Raw genomic sequence first — 14552 nt, forward strand, 5'->3', positions numbered from 1 at the left:
CTTGATTTGCTGCATGCTTTTTTACGTTTCCAGCTTGATGTGCCTATGGCTATTGCTTTGGTGTGCTATGGTTCTATTTGTGCATTTTAATGTTTTATTGCTCTATAGCTGTTTCTGCTGCAAACTGTTTTGAAAATATAGTTTCTTGTAGACTGTAACATTTTTGTGGCTCCAGGTAAATGGTTAAGATCCTCCGTGGCGCAGAGTGGTAAGCGGCGGTAATGCAGCCGAAGCTCTGCTCATGGCCGGAGTTCGATTCCAACGGAAGGAGGAAGTCGAATCTCCGGTAAAAGGGGTCGAGGTCCACTCAGCCTTCCATCTATCCGTGGTCGGTAAAATGAGTACCCGGCATATGTTGGGGGGTAAAGAAAGGCCGGGGAAGGAACTGGCAATCCCACCCCATATATACGGTCTGCCTAGTAAACGTCGCAAGACATCACCCTAAGAGTTGGAAACGACTCGCACTATAAGTGCGGGGACACCTTTACCTTTACCTAGGTAAATGGTTAGATTTAAACCACAGGTTTCATTCAACAAAAATGCATAAAATTAATGGTTTCTTGGACTGGATGCAGCCCCGCTCCCTAGTCCTTGCCTCAGTCTACACCATGTGTGGCAAGGACCATAGCTCAGAAGTAGAACATCTACTAACTATGGCTACTAACCACGATGGCTATGCTCTGCCTCAACTATCGGGGGCAGTATGCTTCTGAATACTAGTTGCTGGAAACCGGGAGTGCTGCTGCGCTTAGGTCCTGACTGTGGACTTCCCACAGGCATCTGGTTGGCTGCTGTGACAACAGGATGCTAGACTACATGGGCCATTGGCCTGATCTAGCAGGTTCTCCTTACGTTCTGCTCTGCATGCAGAAGGTCCCAGATTCAATCCTCAGCATCTCCAGACAAGGCCGGGAATACCTCCTGTCTAAAATCCTGGAGAGCCACTACCCACCAGCATAGATAATACTGAGCTAGACAGACCAGCTGATTGACCTGGCATGACTGGAATTCAGCCCACTTCCAAACCTCAAAATACTCACGCCTTTTCCCTACACTGTGTGTTTCAAGTAACTTTCCTTTAACAGTAACTCAACAGAGCTCTTTCATGCTTACTTACCGCTTCAGTATGTATTGGATGTACTGCAAATAATAAGGATGCAACCAAACTGCTCCTGTTGTCCAAGAAGAGCTTGCAGACCTTGAGGAAGACTATACACACAACTGCATGAAAGATGACATTCAGGAAGTGGTAAGAAATAGCATTTAACTCGCCGAACAGGTAGTTCAAACGGAACGTGAGGACAGTAAGCGGCCTATATGATTTATGACTTCTCTCCTAAAAACAAAAACAAACAAACCTAGATGTAGACTGAGAAGGGGTTGGGGAAGGTATCAGTGATTTTCACTGAACAACTCAACTGAAACACTGTAAAAGCAGAAGCCTAAAAGCAAATCCGGTTATAAATTGTTGCGTCTTCCTGAGAAGGCCGACACCATAAAAGGAAAACTCCCAACATCCAGAAAGATATTATTCAGATCCAGCCTTTGCAGATCTAGTCACTAGTGGCAAAAACTTCTACTATGATCAGTATATAGATCCTCTTCCCTGAGTTCTCTGGGCACTGCAGAGAATTCAAAGGAGGACTGTCATATCACACTTTAAGAAAGCTCAGCACAACATGAGACTCTCCTAAATCTGCTGGCATGCAGTGATTTGCAGGAGGCCTGGGAGGCTCTTTTACACACTTCTAAGCTTTGGATGCATTTTCTGCCTACGCAGAAAGCTCAGCAGCATATAAAAACCCTCCCAATCCCCCACAAGTCCTCTGTGCATGCCAGAAGGCACATGCCTTGATTTATTTATTACAAATCTTACAGATGGGGCTTAGTGCACAGATCTTACAAGTAGGGCCCTGCAACAAAATGGTGCAACATGGAGTGCTTCTGTTTAAGGTTCTAACCACTCCATTCTCCCTCCCTCTCCAACAGTCAATGAATATTCCCTTACCATTGAGCATGCTGAGTCCTCACTAGACTGTTACTTTTTTGGGGGGGTGAGTGGGAGGTGGGATTGTGCATGGTGGTCAGTCACAGATACATTACAATTTTATGGCTCTCCATTTATTTCCATAGACATTCTATTCCATCTCTTGGGAATATGTAAAAATAGCTTCAGTGTGAACCAGCAGATGACCTATCCAAACAATTAGACAGCTTTCTCTACCTTCTTATACTGTATCTTTGTTTGTCTTCCTTTTCTAGCAATCCCATCCCACCTCCCACCAGGTTTATAGTCTGCCCCGTCCCTGCAACCTAACCAGTCAGCTTTCCATGGCCACAGAGTCCTCATTGGGCTGTTTTTTTCTTAAACATTTTTTTTGTATTCCTGCAAGCCTCAGGGCTACCTTGAATGCCTCCTCTCTTTTTTGTAGGTTGTGCCATTTTAGCAACATTTGCACAAGCACATGAAGGGAAGGATGCCACTCCGCTCCTGGTACTACAGTTTGAATTGCATTCAGCTTTCCTGCACACTTTAGCATCGGGATGATCAAGACTGTGAGCGGACATCACATACATTATAAAGTTACTGGAAGGCATAATACTAACTGTTCAGCCTCTTATAAAATCTCAACAGCTTTTAAGTGTTATGTTGTGAGGCATTGGCCTCCTTCAGATGATCATATTTCAGCCAAGACATGAACAGGGCTTGTTTTTTGTGACAGTTCTCACTGGTACGAAGCACCAGTACCTTTTTTTTTGCTGCCTCTGGCAGCCAGTTTGTGCTTGTAGCTACAGCAGTTTTATCAATATATGAGTTCCAGCACCTCATCTCCCCGCCCCAAAATAGCTGGATATGAATAAGCCTTTTGTCTCCGCACAAAGCCCCTTCACTTTTGCATGAGCAACATTTAAACCAGAAAATCTCTAATGAACCAGTGTGCATAGCTTCTGAACAAACCAAGATGTTAAACTAGCTCAGCCTGTGAAACATCTTGGTTTGTTCCAAGTCTAGTGACCATACTTTCCCAGTTTGGATGAAATGGAAGATTATGAATAGAGATTTCCTGATCTAATTGCAGCCTGTACAAAGGGGGTGAAGGCGCAAGCAAAAAACTCATTCATATCTCAGCTTAAACCAAGATAGGATTGTGCAAAAGCAGCCAGTCTATTAGTTTAGCAGCTAAGTTTAGACTTGTGCTTTGCATTTCTACAGAACAGATAATCAGTTACCTCAGACATAGGAGTCCCCCAGAAGTCATTCAGAAAGAGATTTTTTAAAGGAGTAGAAGGTTGCAAGTCTTTGTTGTCCAAAATGGCTGAAACGTCATCAAAAACAAAACCACAAAAAAGACTGTTCCAATAGCAAGCCACCACCACTCCGACAATTAGTGCAGTTTCCTTTAGGTTAACATAAGCCATCTTCTCCAGAGCTCTCGTGAACTAAATCTGTAAAACAAATTCAAGCATGTTTTAAAAAGCTGTTTTCATGAAAAAAGGCATTTGCTGTCAAAATTACTTATTGACCTAGAGCATCTTTTGCCAACCTGTTGCTCCCCCAGAGAGTTTATACCCAAGCCATACAATTCAACGTTCTCGCTCGCTTGTCTTTACATCTCACCGCTATTTTGCCAGTGTTGTCATACAAGAGGCACAAAGGAGCAACCTACCAAAATCAAATCCTGAGATAACTAGGTGAGCAGTGTTCAACTTGCATATGACAGCCATCTCCGTTTCATCACTGCTTTGGCTGGAGTGGGGGAGAAAACTATGTTTAGGATGTGACCCTATAAAAACTTACTCGGAAGTAAACCCCACTGAACACAGATGAGAAGTCACACACAGGATTGAGCTGATAAAATGAATCTATCGTTCCTAGCTCACAATATTGGAGGTGCAGATACTGACTTCTGTGAACAACCCAGGACTCACATTTTGATGTGATGAACAAGAACATATGCCCCTAGATAACACCAAGAACCAAGGCCGCCTCCAAAGGGCGGCTAGGTGGGGCCCTTCTGCTCCCCTTCCGAGATCTGTGGAGCTTCTGAGCAGCCTGCCATTCCCTCGCTTCACCTACCATTCTCTGCTGACTTCTTTTGCGGCTGCCATTAACCACGATGGCGGCCAAGGTTTCCCTAAGGTGCTGATGCCCCTGCCACCATCTTGGTTGACAGCAGAGATGTGTGCGCATAAGATGCATGAGTGCCATCAACCAAGATGGCGGCAGAGGCTTCAGCCTCTTAGGGAAACCTTGGCTGCCATCTTGGTTAATGGCAGTGCTGCATGCGCAGCCCACGTAACTGCAAAAAACAGGAGACAGGTAGGTGGCATGTGCAGCCGGCTGCGCATGCATGTCTGTGTGCACATGTGCGCACATATGCTGGTGCCCGGGTCAAGCTGGTGCCCAAGGGCCCCGGCATGCCTGAGGACAGCCCTGCCAAGAACGCTTAGTGCTGAGAATGTTTCAGTAATGTTCTTTATATTAGAATGAAAGAGTTATCTAGAAAAGCTTTTGTGGCCTAATCATTTAAAAGCAATTTGAACTTGCTGTCCAGTGTCTGATCTTTAATCAAATGTTTGACTTACCACTCAAGCACACTATTTCTTCATTTATACATTCCCCTCAGGAAGTCATGTTTTTAGAATCTGTTTTTCATCTGGATTGACGTTACTAACTATTATGGATCTTTACTAGAAAGAGAGAAACAGACATCACCTTTAGGAAGCATACTGCTTATTTCACTAGAACAACTGTGATTCCCTATAGCATTACAAAGCTCTTACACAAAAACTGTTCAAAGTGAACAAGAGGGCTTTTTAAAATAGCACAAAGTATAATAAACATCACATGCAAATTTCTCCCCACAGAAAATACTCTGAGGAACCAGTTACTCTTTAAAAGAGTTCACACATTACTGCCAGACAGTGTAGCCTGCTTGTGTGAACAGTTTAACTTTCAAGTCAAAAACGTATGTTAAGATATGGGCAGAAGTCCGCTGACTCAAAGGTCTTTTCAGGCACTGAAAGAGTATAGGAGAGCATAAAGTCTGTAGGGGATGGAAGTGCCTCCCCCACCTTCAAAATACCTGTTCCCTCTACTCCCAAGCTTCCAACACTGAGAGTTCCTGATGGAAGAGAGCTTTCTAAGCAAGTTCAGCTTACAAATCCCCTTCACATCTTCCGCTGAATGCAGGGATGTTGTGGGCAGAGTCAGCAATTATCTCCCATGTGATGTGATTGTATGATCAGCTGTGGTGAAAAAAAGGTGGTCTTTTCCCATGAAAAGCTAGTATGGCAGAGAATGATCTCACTTTGGTTGTTTTTTAAAGCCAGTTTTGGAGTTTTATAAGGTTTTTTTCTTAAAAAAAGAACCACATAGGTATTCATAGAATGAGAGATGTAATTAGAATGTTCATATAATTCAACAAGTGCAACAAACACGTGCAACATTTGAAGGTTCTCTTTTTAATAAACTTGGACTCTACTACATGAGAACTGATATTCTGTTAAGTAACGCAGCATGGCTATATGGACCTATCATTATTTACAGTTAAGTACTTCGAGATATTTTTTTTTCTTTTTTAAAGCAAGTGAACAACACTATAGATTGTATCTAGCTATTGCTCCAGTTGATGGTAAGAATTCCGTCAGTGGAATGAGGAAACAATTTTCGGTAATTTCCTCTTTCAATTGCAGCCCTCCACACACCCCTTGGTCTGGGTTGGAGGACCGTCCAGAGCAGATTTAGGGTATGTGTCTTTGTGTGCAGGGGGGTGGATCAATGAAAGTTGCTTCCCTCCCCATTCTGCTTATGGAAGCCTTACCATCAGCTTACGCGACACAACTGGGTAAAATGTGATAACTGTAAACAAAGTCTTGAAAGTGTATGGAGAATATTGAGAAATGGGGATCATAGCTCAGAGGTTTAGCACATGCTTTGCATGCAGAAGGTTGCCAGGTTCAATCTCTGGCATCTCTATTGAAAAGGGATCAGGTAGCCAATTATGTGAAAGATCTCTGCTTGAGAACTTACAGAACTGCTGCCAGTCAAGGACTGGCTTGACTAACCTGTATGTACCAACCTGGACTCTGCACTTGGCATCAGAGGCCCTTCTTTGTGTGCTTCCTCCAAAGGAGGTGTGGAGAGTGGCAACAGGAGGACAGGCCTTCTCAGTGGCGGCCCGTTTGTGGACTACTCTCCCCAGGGAGTTATGCCTGGGGCCATTGTTATCCATCTTCAGACACCAGGCAAAAACATTTCTCTTCTCTGAGGCATTTGGTTTTTAACTTTGGAAAGCTTTTGAAGTGCTTCTGTTGTGCTGCCCTCCTAAGAAGGGTTGCTCCACTGCCTATGTACTGTTTTGTTTTTAACTTTTTATATATTTTTCAATCTTTAGCTTTTTAATTTTAATTTTTTATTAACTGTAAGTTGCTTTGAATGCACATATTTATGCAGAAAAGTGACTAATTTAATAAATATATAATACAATAAAGTATGTTTTCATTTTCTTTTTTCAAAGAGACAAAAATCACTTAGCATACACAGCTGATAAAATATTACAGACCCCAACATTTATTAGCCTGCCAATATTTTGCCTACTAAGAAGTTCCTTTGTGGTACCCTCCTCTTTGGCCTGCAAAAATGTAGGCTACTAATCGTTTAGGTTAATTAAAAAAAGGTTGCTTTGATCCAGGGAAGAGACTTTTTTTTCCTCTGTGGCCATCATAGAAACCAAACACATCATCTTTCAGCTTGGTCTCTCACCTGTATGGAATTCAAAGTCACCTATGGCTACCAGGTGAATTGTTAAATACAAGGCTAAAATAAATTAATGTTTTTTCCTCTATGACTAGGAGAAACAGGGTAAATTTTACAATAGCAGACAATATATCTACACTGACTTAATTTGCACATTTAAAATGAACCGGAGAATCCTACTTTTCTTGGTGCTTTTTTAAAAAAATGACAAATACACACAGTATACATAAATATATCTGTGCAAGAACTGTTTGTCATCCACCTCATTGCTCACAATCAGTATGCATGTGCACAGGGCCATCCAAAACACCAATGCAAATAGGAAGGTCTCTGCGTACGTAAGTGCTTTGCTCGCATATTTGGATCCTTCAGGACTTCAGATTAAGTACTTATTTTCAGTATGCATTTATGGTATGGAATAATTAATAATAAATCAATCAGCTGTGAAGCATGGTGGAATGTTTTCTAGTGCTTATTTTTCTGGTGAATTTTTTTTAGTTCATAAATTCATTATGGATGTCAATTGCAAATGCAATGTTAAGCAAACTTGGCAGCTTCAACATTTTCAGCTGTTTAGCTAACATGCTAAATTAGGTTATTTTTTAGAGCATTAGAATTTTTTTTTTACACAAACAAATCATTCTGAATCAAATTACCCTCGTTTGCATAGGAAAGTTTTCCGTTCACAATTTTTCAGACAATCCGCATCACTGTATGGCTGAAAATGGAAACAATAAATGTATCCCCATGCATGCATGTACACGCACACTGAGCGTGGTGCAGAAATAAGAAACCAGAAGACCGCAAATGTATTTCAGATTCTGGGAATTAGGAAAGAAAAACAACAAGTTTGCAAGCTGTCAGTTAAGATCTCTAGAGCAGCCTTTCCCAACTAGTGTGCCTCCAGATGTTGTTGGACCACAACTTCCATCAGCCTCAGCCAGCATTGCCAATGGTCAGGAAAGATGGGAATTGTGGTCCAACAACATCTGGAGGCACACTGGTTGGGAAAGGCTGCTCTAGAGAGACACTACAGAAAATAGTAGTGTTGCCCTGGGCTCCTACTGGGAGAAAGGGTGGGATATAAATATAATCTAAATAAATAAAATATATTGAAAACAGCAAAGAGATTTTCCATCTCTTTTTCTTCCTACTGCTATTTAGAGAGCAATTAAATAAAGACCTACCTGGCATGATGCATACAGAAATAGTGTAATTTTTCTGTCAGGGAAGACGTTGCTAGAATCGAAAATGGCGTAGGTTTCTAATGCAAACTAATTATACATCCATAAGAGTGGCTGTACACTATAGCCAGCATGGATTTTTCACATTCCACCATGTTAAATTGAAAATACCCCCCATGCCATTCTGCGGCTTATCATAAGCTCATTTCAAAACAAAATCTTACAAAACTTATAGTCCTAAACTCAGAAGCACTTGCTTAACAACTCTAAGTTTTCCCGGTGATACACAGAACACTCAGAGAGAATCCAGAGTTTAAAGTCTGAAACACAAGTAAAAAAATCCAGACCCCTGTTGGGCATTTTTCTGTCAGTGGATTGGACTGTGAAAGACTAACCCAAACTGTGTTTCCAGTTTGACAAATTTGTAGGGCAGTATAATATTTCAGAGAGGAGGTCAGGTCTCCTGCTACCCTGGTGCATTCACTATAGCTGCTCAATTTCCCTGATTTTTAAAGTTTGATACAAATATCTGTTGGCTGTAGGTACGTTCTTAAACTGCAAGGGTTTTTTGTCCATTAGTGAATAAGTATGTATTGGGGGTCAAAATCCTCACTGAAAAGAATCTTTCTAAAAGGGCCAAACTAGATACAATGTGATTAGGCTTCCCCATTTTTTAAAACAACAACAGCAAAAATCTAATGAGAGGAGGTGGATTAAACATTTTCTTCTCATGCTGTTTTCCCCTCTGACACTATTTAGCCCATGAGAGAAAACCATTCAGTATCCTGAACCAGAGAAGCAACATAGACTACTTTTGTGAAGATTACTGTCTGATCTGCCCTCAGAAACCAAGCACTCACTAAAGTCTGTGGCCCTGCTGATGCTGTTGGACTACAACTCCCATCATACCTGACCGCTGGCCATGCTTGATGGGAATGGTGGGAGTCAGAGTCAGATAACATTGGGAGGACCACAGGTTCCCTATCCCTGCCCTAGAGACTGGGCAGGCTACTCAATCTGCAGCTGGCCCACAATAGCCCAGACAGGTAGGTGGTTTATGTTTACAAGTGGAAATGTACTTACTTGCTTCATCCCTATACTGATACACTAACTATGTACTGTGTGATGTAATGGTTAGAGCAAGGTGGGTAATCTTTTTGGCTCCATGGGCCATATCTTTATTAGGATCTGTCTCACAGGGCAAATCTGACCAAATCGCTGGCTGGGTGGATAGGCGTGATTTGGGGGAAATGGTGTTGGGAGCCAAATGGGAAACCCTGAAGGACCGTGATTGGCCTGGAGGATGGAGGTTCCTCACTCCTGGGTTAGCATATTGAACTATAACCTGGGAGACCAGGGTTCAACTCCCCACTGAGCCATGAAGCTCACTGGGTGACCCTGGGCCAGTGACCATCTCTCAGCGTAACCTACCTCACAGGGTTGCTGTGAGGATGAAATGGAGAGGGAAGAACCACATACACCACTCTGAGCTTCCTAGAGGAAAGGTGGGCTATACATGTAATAAATAAATAAAATACTACACATATAAAGGAAGACCTCATGAGATCTTTGGAAACACAAACATCTAGACCGCCCCCCCCATTATATTACCTTTAGCCTACTGTAGATGACACAGAGGAGACAAACATTTCCCATGAGTGCATTAAGGAAACTAACGAATCTTTTGGGTACCTATTCAGCATCTTCCCATCTTGCTAACTCAGCTGCAAATGGTTTCACAATCCCTCTCCGATAAACAGGAGTGGGACGTGAACAGGCAACCGGAATTATACCAACAGTCTTGCTCTTTTTAGACCTCAGGGATAATCTTCACTGCCGGAATGTTTCTTTGCCTGCAAAGATGAAGGATTTTCAGCAGCCGCTTCCTCAGTAAAGAGTCTGCCCACCATTATACAGAACTAAAACTTGTGATCACTTAGAGCTGCTTATAAAGACCTGAGCTGGAATTTGTCTTTGTAGTGTCTGCAGGTCGTACATGTAGCCGAACAGGTGTATCAAGCTAACCACATTGAGAAGGTCAGTAGGATAAGCATAGCTAGACTTGCACAGACCCTTTGGATGTTACAGAGATGGCTGTGTTTCATTCCCATCTAACATTTTAAATACGGTTCTTCTCAAAGGGAAGGGATCTTGGCTAAGAAAAAAAGAATTGGGCTGAGAAGAATTGACTCATGGATCTGGCTCTTCCCTATGCAGATTCACTAAACAGTTCATGAATCACAAATCAGATTTCAAGTGACATAAAGCTGAGCACCAATGCACCATGGGGAAACTGGAGTGCCTGGACATACTGTTCCACAGAACTACATATAAAAACCTAAGTTTAAACATAGGACAAGCTGATGATGTAAATCTCCCTGACATTACTGTGAGCAGGAAGATTTGTACTACAAGCTACTCTGAGGAAGAAGCCTATCATGTATTTACCCTGTTAACATGTGAATGTCAACATTAGTGAACCTCTTGTTGACAGCGTGGTAGCCAGATTTTTTTCTGAAGCCCAACAACTGGGACACACAACTCCAAGCCTGTTTCAGATGCACTGATTACTTGTTTCCAGGTTCATTTAAAGTGTTTGTCTCAGCCTTCGAAGACCTGAACAGCCTTGAACTTTGCTACCTCAAGAACAGTATGTTCCAGAAAGACATACATCAGACATATATGGGAAGATGAAATGTGGAATTGTAATATGAATCCACCCCAAATGCACATAGTTACCAAAATCCAGAGGATCACACACCTTGGAGCATATTCAGTGCGAGTTTGAACTAGTGTTTCCCCTTTTAAAATTCAAACAAGGAACATATGAAGCTGCCTTATGCCAACTCATCTGGGTCCATCTTGCTCAGTACTCTCTGCACTAACTGGCAGCAGCTCTCTAGGGTTTCAGGCATACAGCTTTCCCAGCCCTACTTGGAGATGCCAGAGATTGAACCTGGAATCTTCTACATGCAAAGCAGGTGCTCCACCACTGAGCTATGGACCTTCCCCACTCGTTTCAAAAGGAGTTTGTGCTATGGCATGAGACTGTTCCGAGGGAAAAAAAGTCAGAAGCCCCACTGAACAAGTAGAGAGTTTGGGCTTGGACTGAGGCTTGAAACACCAGATGCAGTTATACAGTATATTAAAAACAGCTTTGCAGAACCAGAATTGGAGTCAATTACTACTTTTGCAATGACTGTCTGGCATTCTGGATTGCATTGATTGCTTTAAAATGTTTGTTCGTAAGCCATGCAAAACTCCTGTCTGAGCATAAAAAAGAACAATAACACACTTACGAGAGCTATTATGTTTTTATTGGTACTTCAAGATAGTCTGGGAAGTGATAGGCTGATGATATCAAGAATATTTACATGTAGCAGATTGTTTCTCAGACAGCTTATACTAACCCTTCTCCCTTCCCCAGAAAAGGTCACATGAATGACTGAAAACAGACCATTATAAAGAGGCTGATGTTTCAGCCCAATTGCAGGGCTGTCTTTTAACCAAACTGCTCAAGGCACCTCAAGGGCAAATAAAGCAACATTCCAGATTGCCTACCTGGGGCTCCTTACTTCAAAGGGTGGAGAGTGGATAATAATCAGTCAGATTATTAAAAGTTTCAGACTTGGGCCTAGTAAAGCTCACAGTCCATAAATGGCAATTAAACCTAGTCACCAACAAACACTAAGCCTTACTCATAAATTATCACTGCAAAGCTAATGTGATACCTGTGTATCTACATTATGTATATTGCATGACTCAAGTATTCCTTGAAAAAAAAAAAGCTGTAACATGTGGAATAGCAACAACACAGATATCACACACTTTAATCTGTACTGTTAGTATCACTTCATAGAACAATGCTGGAACAAGAAATTTCGCACATGATTTCTTAGGCTTTAACATTATTTGTCAGTAGTGTTTAAGCCCCGTGAAACAAACGGTAAATGGTACGAGTCAGTTACAACTAATTTATGGCTCCATAACTTCAGTGGGGCTTTAGGCTGTTCTTCCAAACACGTTTACTTCCAAAGTAAATTCTTTATCACACATCAGGGCTTACTTCCGAATAAACATGCAAAGGATTGTGATGCAAGTGTGCCGGGCCTGGTGTAGTATGCAGCTGAATATCACTTGGATTTCTCATGGAACATGTGTAACTATTTTCTTGTAATCCCTATATTACAAAGAGTACTTTCCTCGCCCCCCCCGGATATTAAGCACAAAGAACCCATGACTTAACTCGGGTCTTCACTAGTGTCACATGTGAAAACTTACAGGAGAAACCAAGCCTTCCCTGGAGGCGGCCATATCACCTTAAGAGCACATATAGGAGCTCCCACCTTAACATCGATCGCGAACTACTGAACTGCACGCAAACATCACCGTGCAATTTCGACAGCAGAGTCCGTCTTTATCCTGGGTTAAATCCTGTATTCGGCGACAAGCTCCAGCTCCCTTCTCAACAGTTGGGAAAGAAACCGCACCGGCAAAGTCAAGAACCTACAGTACTTCTATCCCCATCTCCGTCCCTCTCACGTCGCTTTCGTAAGGAAATCACTGGCATGAACCACCCCTCTTCCCTCCAGACTCTGATCTCAGACTCTCCCCGCGTTTCTTACTACACACGATCCTCTACCTGGGTCCGCCTAGAACGAGCACGCTCTCCGCCATGTCTCATTCCGTTGCAGCTTCGGCCGTACCTGTCTATGCAGCCCAAACCTGGAGTTAGTAGTCGGGCGCCTCCCTCTGACAATGCGCAGGCGTAAACACTTTTCCGGTCACCCATGGAGCTCGACAAAGAATGCTGGGAAATCACCCTGCGTGACTCCCTATCCCAGCGTTCCAGACCAAAAGTATTTAGGATTGTCTCACGCTTGGGCGACGTAGAGCGGTTTGGGATATGTAGTCGTCCCTTTCCATTCTTCTCAGTGTAGAGTTAAGGCTGTAATATTCAGTTAACGGCACGCGGCTCTCACTCCCATGTATGTTTAGTGAGAAATTAAGCAGATTCTCTTTGATCAATGGGGCTTATTTTAGATTGTACGCCTTTTAGCAGGACTGGGTTTTATTTTATGTACAGTGCCATGTGCATTTGATAGAGCTATGTAAATAAATGCAAATAATAATAACTTCCAAGTAAGTCCAGGCATATAAAAATGTAGCTTTACTACTCCGTATTGTAGGCGGCTCGCTCCCTCAAAGCATGCCGGGATTTGTTGTCTTCGGGAAGAACTTTCCTGAGCATTCTGGGGATTGTAGTCCCGCGCGAGTTTTGACTCGGCGCTCGGTCAGTTTAAGAATATCCGGGTTCTTCTGGCTTTGGGTGAGAACTGTTTGATGGCGTCGCTTAGCAGCGGTCATCTCCTCCGCCTACTGACTCGGTTAACGATTCCGGAAACCAGTGAGTAGTGAGGAGGAAAAGAGGGAGGGAGGTTTTCGTGACTGGATTAATTTTGCTTGCGGGTGAGGTTGGCGAGCCGTGTGGAAGAGATGGGCTGCTAACGGGCTAAGGAGATTACCCGCCGAGCTGCTCTCGTTTCTGGCCGTTTTGGCTAAAGAGGGGAGGGGGCGGCATTTGTAATGTTCGGCAAGGCAAGCGGATTATGGCTGTAACCCTCAAGCCGCTTTCTCTAAAGTAACGACTTCTTCTGAAGCCACTGTCAAGCAGAAGGGCTTTTGTGGCTCTCGGACCCTCAGCATTCTAGACATCGGGGTACAAGGCTTATAATTTGCTTCTTTTCGGTTGGCGTTGCTGACACTGGGGAGGCCGGGTTGTCTTATTTATTACTTGCCACTTCGTAGGATCTGGAGGCTCATGGCGCAAGCCGGTGCACGTTTAACTCGTAAAGAGTCTTGTAGATCTAAAAACTAAGGCTGCAATCCAATACATGCCTCCTCAGAAGTAAGCTCCATTGGGTTCAGTAGGATTTACTCCCAGGTATTGGATTTCAGCCTAACAAATTTATCATTGTGGCATAAGCTTTTGCATGTTTAGGTTTGTTGCCTGTTGGATTTTGTTTTGGTGTAAATATGGGTGGACGTGAGCTTGCAGCATCAGGCTGATGAAATGTTATCAGTTATTAGCCATTGTTTATATCCCACTCTTCCTCCCAGTAGGAGCCCAGGGTGGCAAACAAAAAGACTGAAGCACTGTGTAATATATGGCCTTCAAGTTGATTCTGACTTATGGTGACCCTATGAATAGGGTTTCATGGTAAGCAGTATTCAGAGGGGGTTTACCATTGTCTTCCTCTGAGGCTGAGAGGCAGTGACTGGCCCAAGGTCACCCAGTGAGCTTCATGGCTGTGTGGAGAGTTGAATCCTGGTCTCCCAGGTCATAGTCCAACACTCTTAACATCTTAAAAACAGACTTTAAAATACATTAAAACAAAACATCTTTAGAAACATTAAAAAAAAAACCACTCTAGAAACATCTTAACAAGCAATTTCAATACAAGTGCAGACTGAGATAAGGTCTCTACTTAATAGGGATGAGGAAGAATATCCACTACATTGGATTTAGTACCAGATTTTGACTGAATCTGACAGTCCGCTGACCAGCACTGCTGTCTTTTCAGACCAGCACTGATTTCTTGTGGCAG

General features: G+C 42.8%; 2 protein-coding genes across 18 annotated transcripts in view; one reads left to right on the forward strand and one right to left on the reverse strand.

Annotated features, from left to right (window-relative positions):
• Positions 1-12831, reverse strand: part of TMTC3 (transmembrane O-mannosyltransferase targeting cadherins 3) — a 44854-nt gene extending 32023 nt beyond the window's left edge. The window contains exons 1-6 of one of the 10 annotated variants that reach the window (XM_061639620.1): positions 12651-12830; positions 9637-9797; positions 4588-4692; positions 3669-3748; positions 3232-3447; positions 1118-1336 (exon numbers count right to left, since the gene is read on the reverse strand). In XM_061639620.1, the coding sequence (XP_061495604.1) occupies positions 1118-1336; positions 3232-3420 (408 nt within the window). In that variant the 5' untranslated portion in view covers positions 3421-3447; positions 3669-3748; positions 4588-4692; positions 9637-9797; positions 12651-12830. The other 9 variants (XM_061639617.1, XM_061639618.1, XM_061639615.1 and 6 more) reach the window with 9 other exon arrangements.
• Positions 12832-12848: 17 nt separating this feature from the next.
• Positions 12849-14552, forward strand: part of CEP290 (centrosomal protein 290) — a 126388-nt gene continuing 124684 nt past the window's right edge. For 2 of the 8 annotated variants that reach the window (XM_061639606.1, XM_061639610.1), the window contains exon 1: positions 13125-13351. The gene's annotated coding sequence lies outside the window, so the exon portion shown is untranslated. The other 6 variants (XM_061639608.1, XM_061639611.1, XM_061639612.1 and 3 more) reach the window with 6 other exon arrangements.

The sequence above is a fragment of the Rhineura floridana genome, chromosome 8 (assembly GCF_030035675.1).
Source record: "Rhineura floridana isolate rRhiFlo1 chromosome 8, rRhiFlo1.hap2, whole genome shotgun sequence".
Taxonomy (NCBI): Eukaryota; Metazoa; Chordata; class Lepidosauria; order Squamata; family Rhineuridae; genus Rhineura; species Rhineura floridana.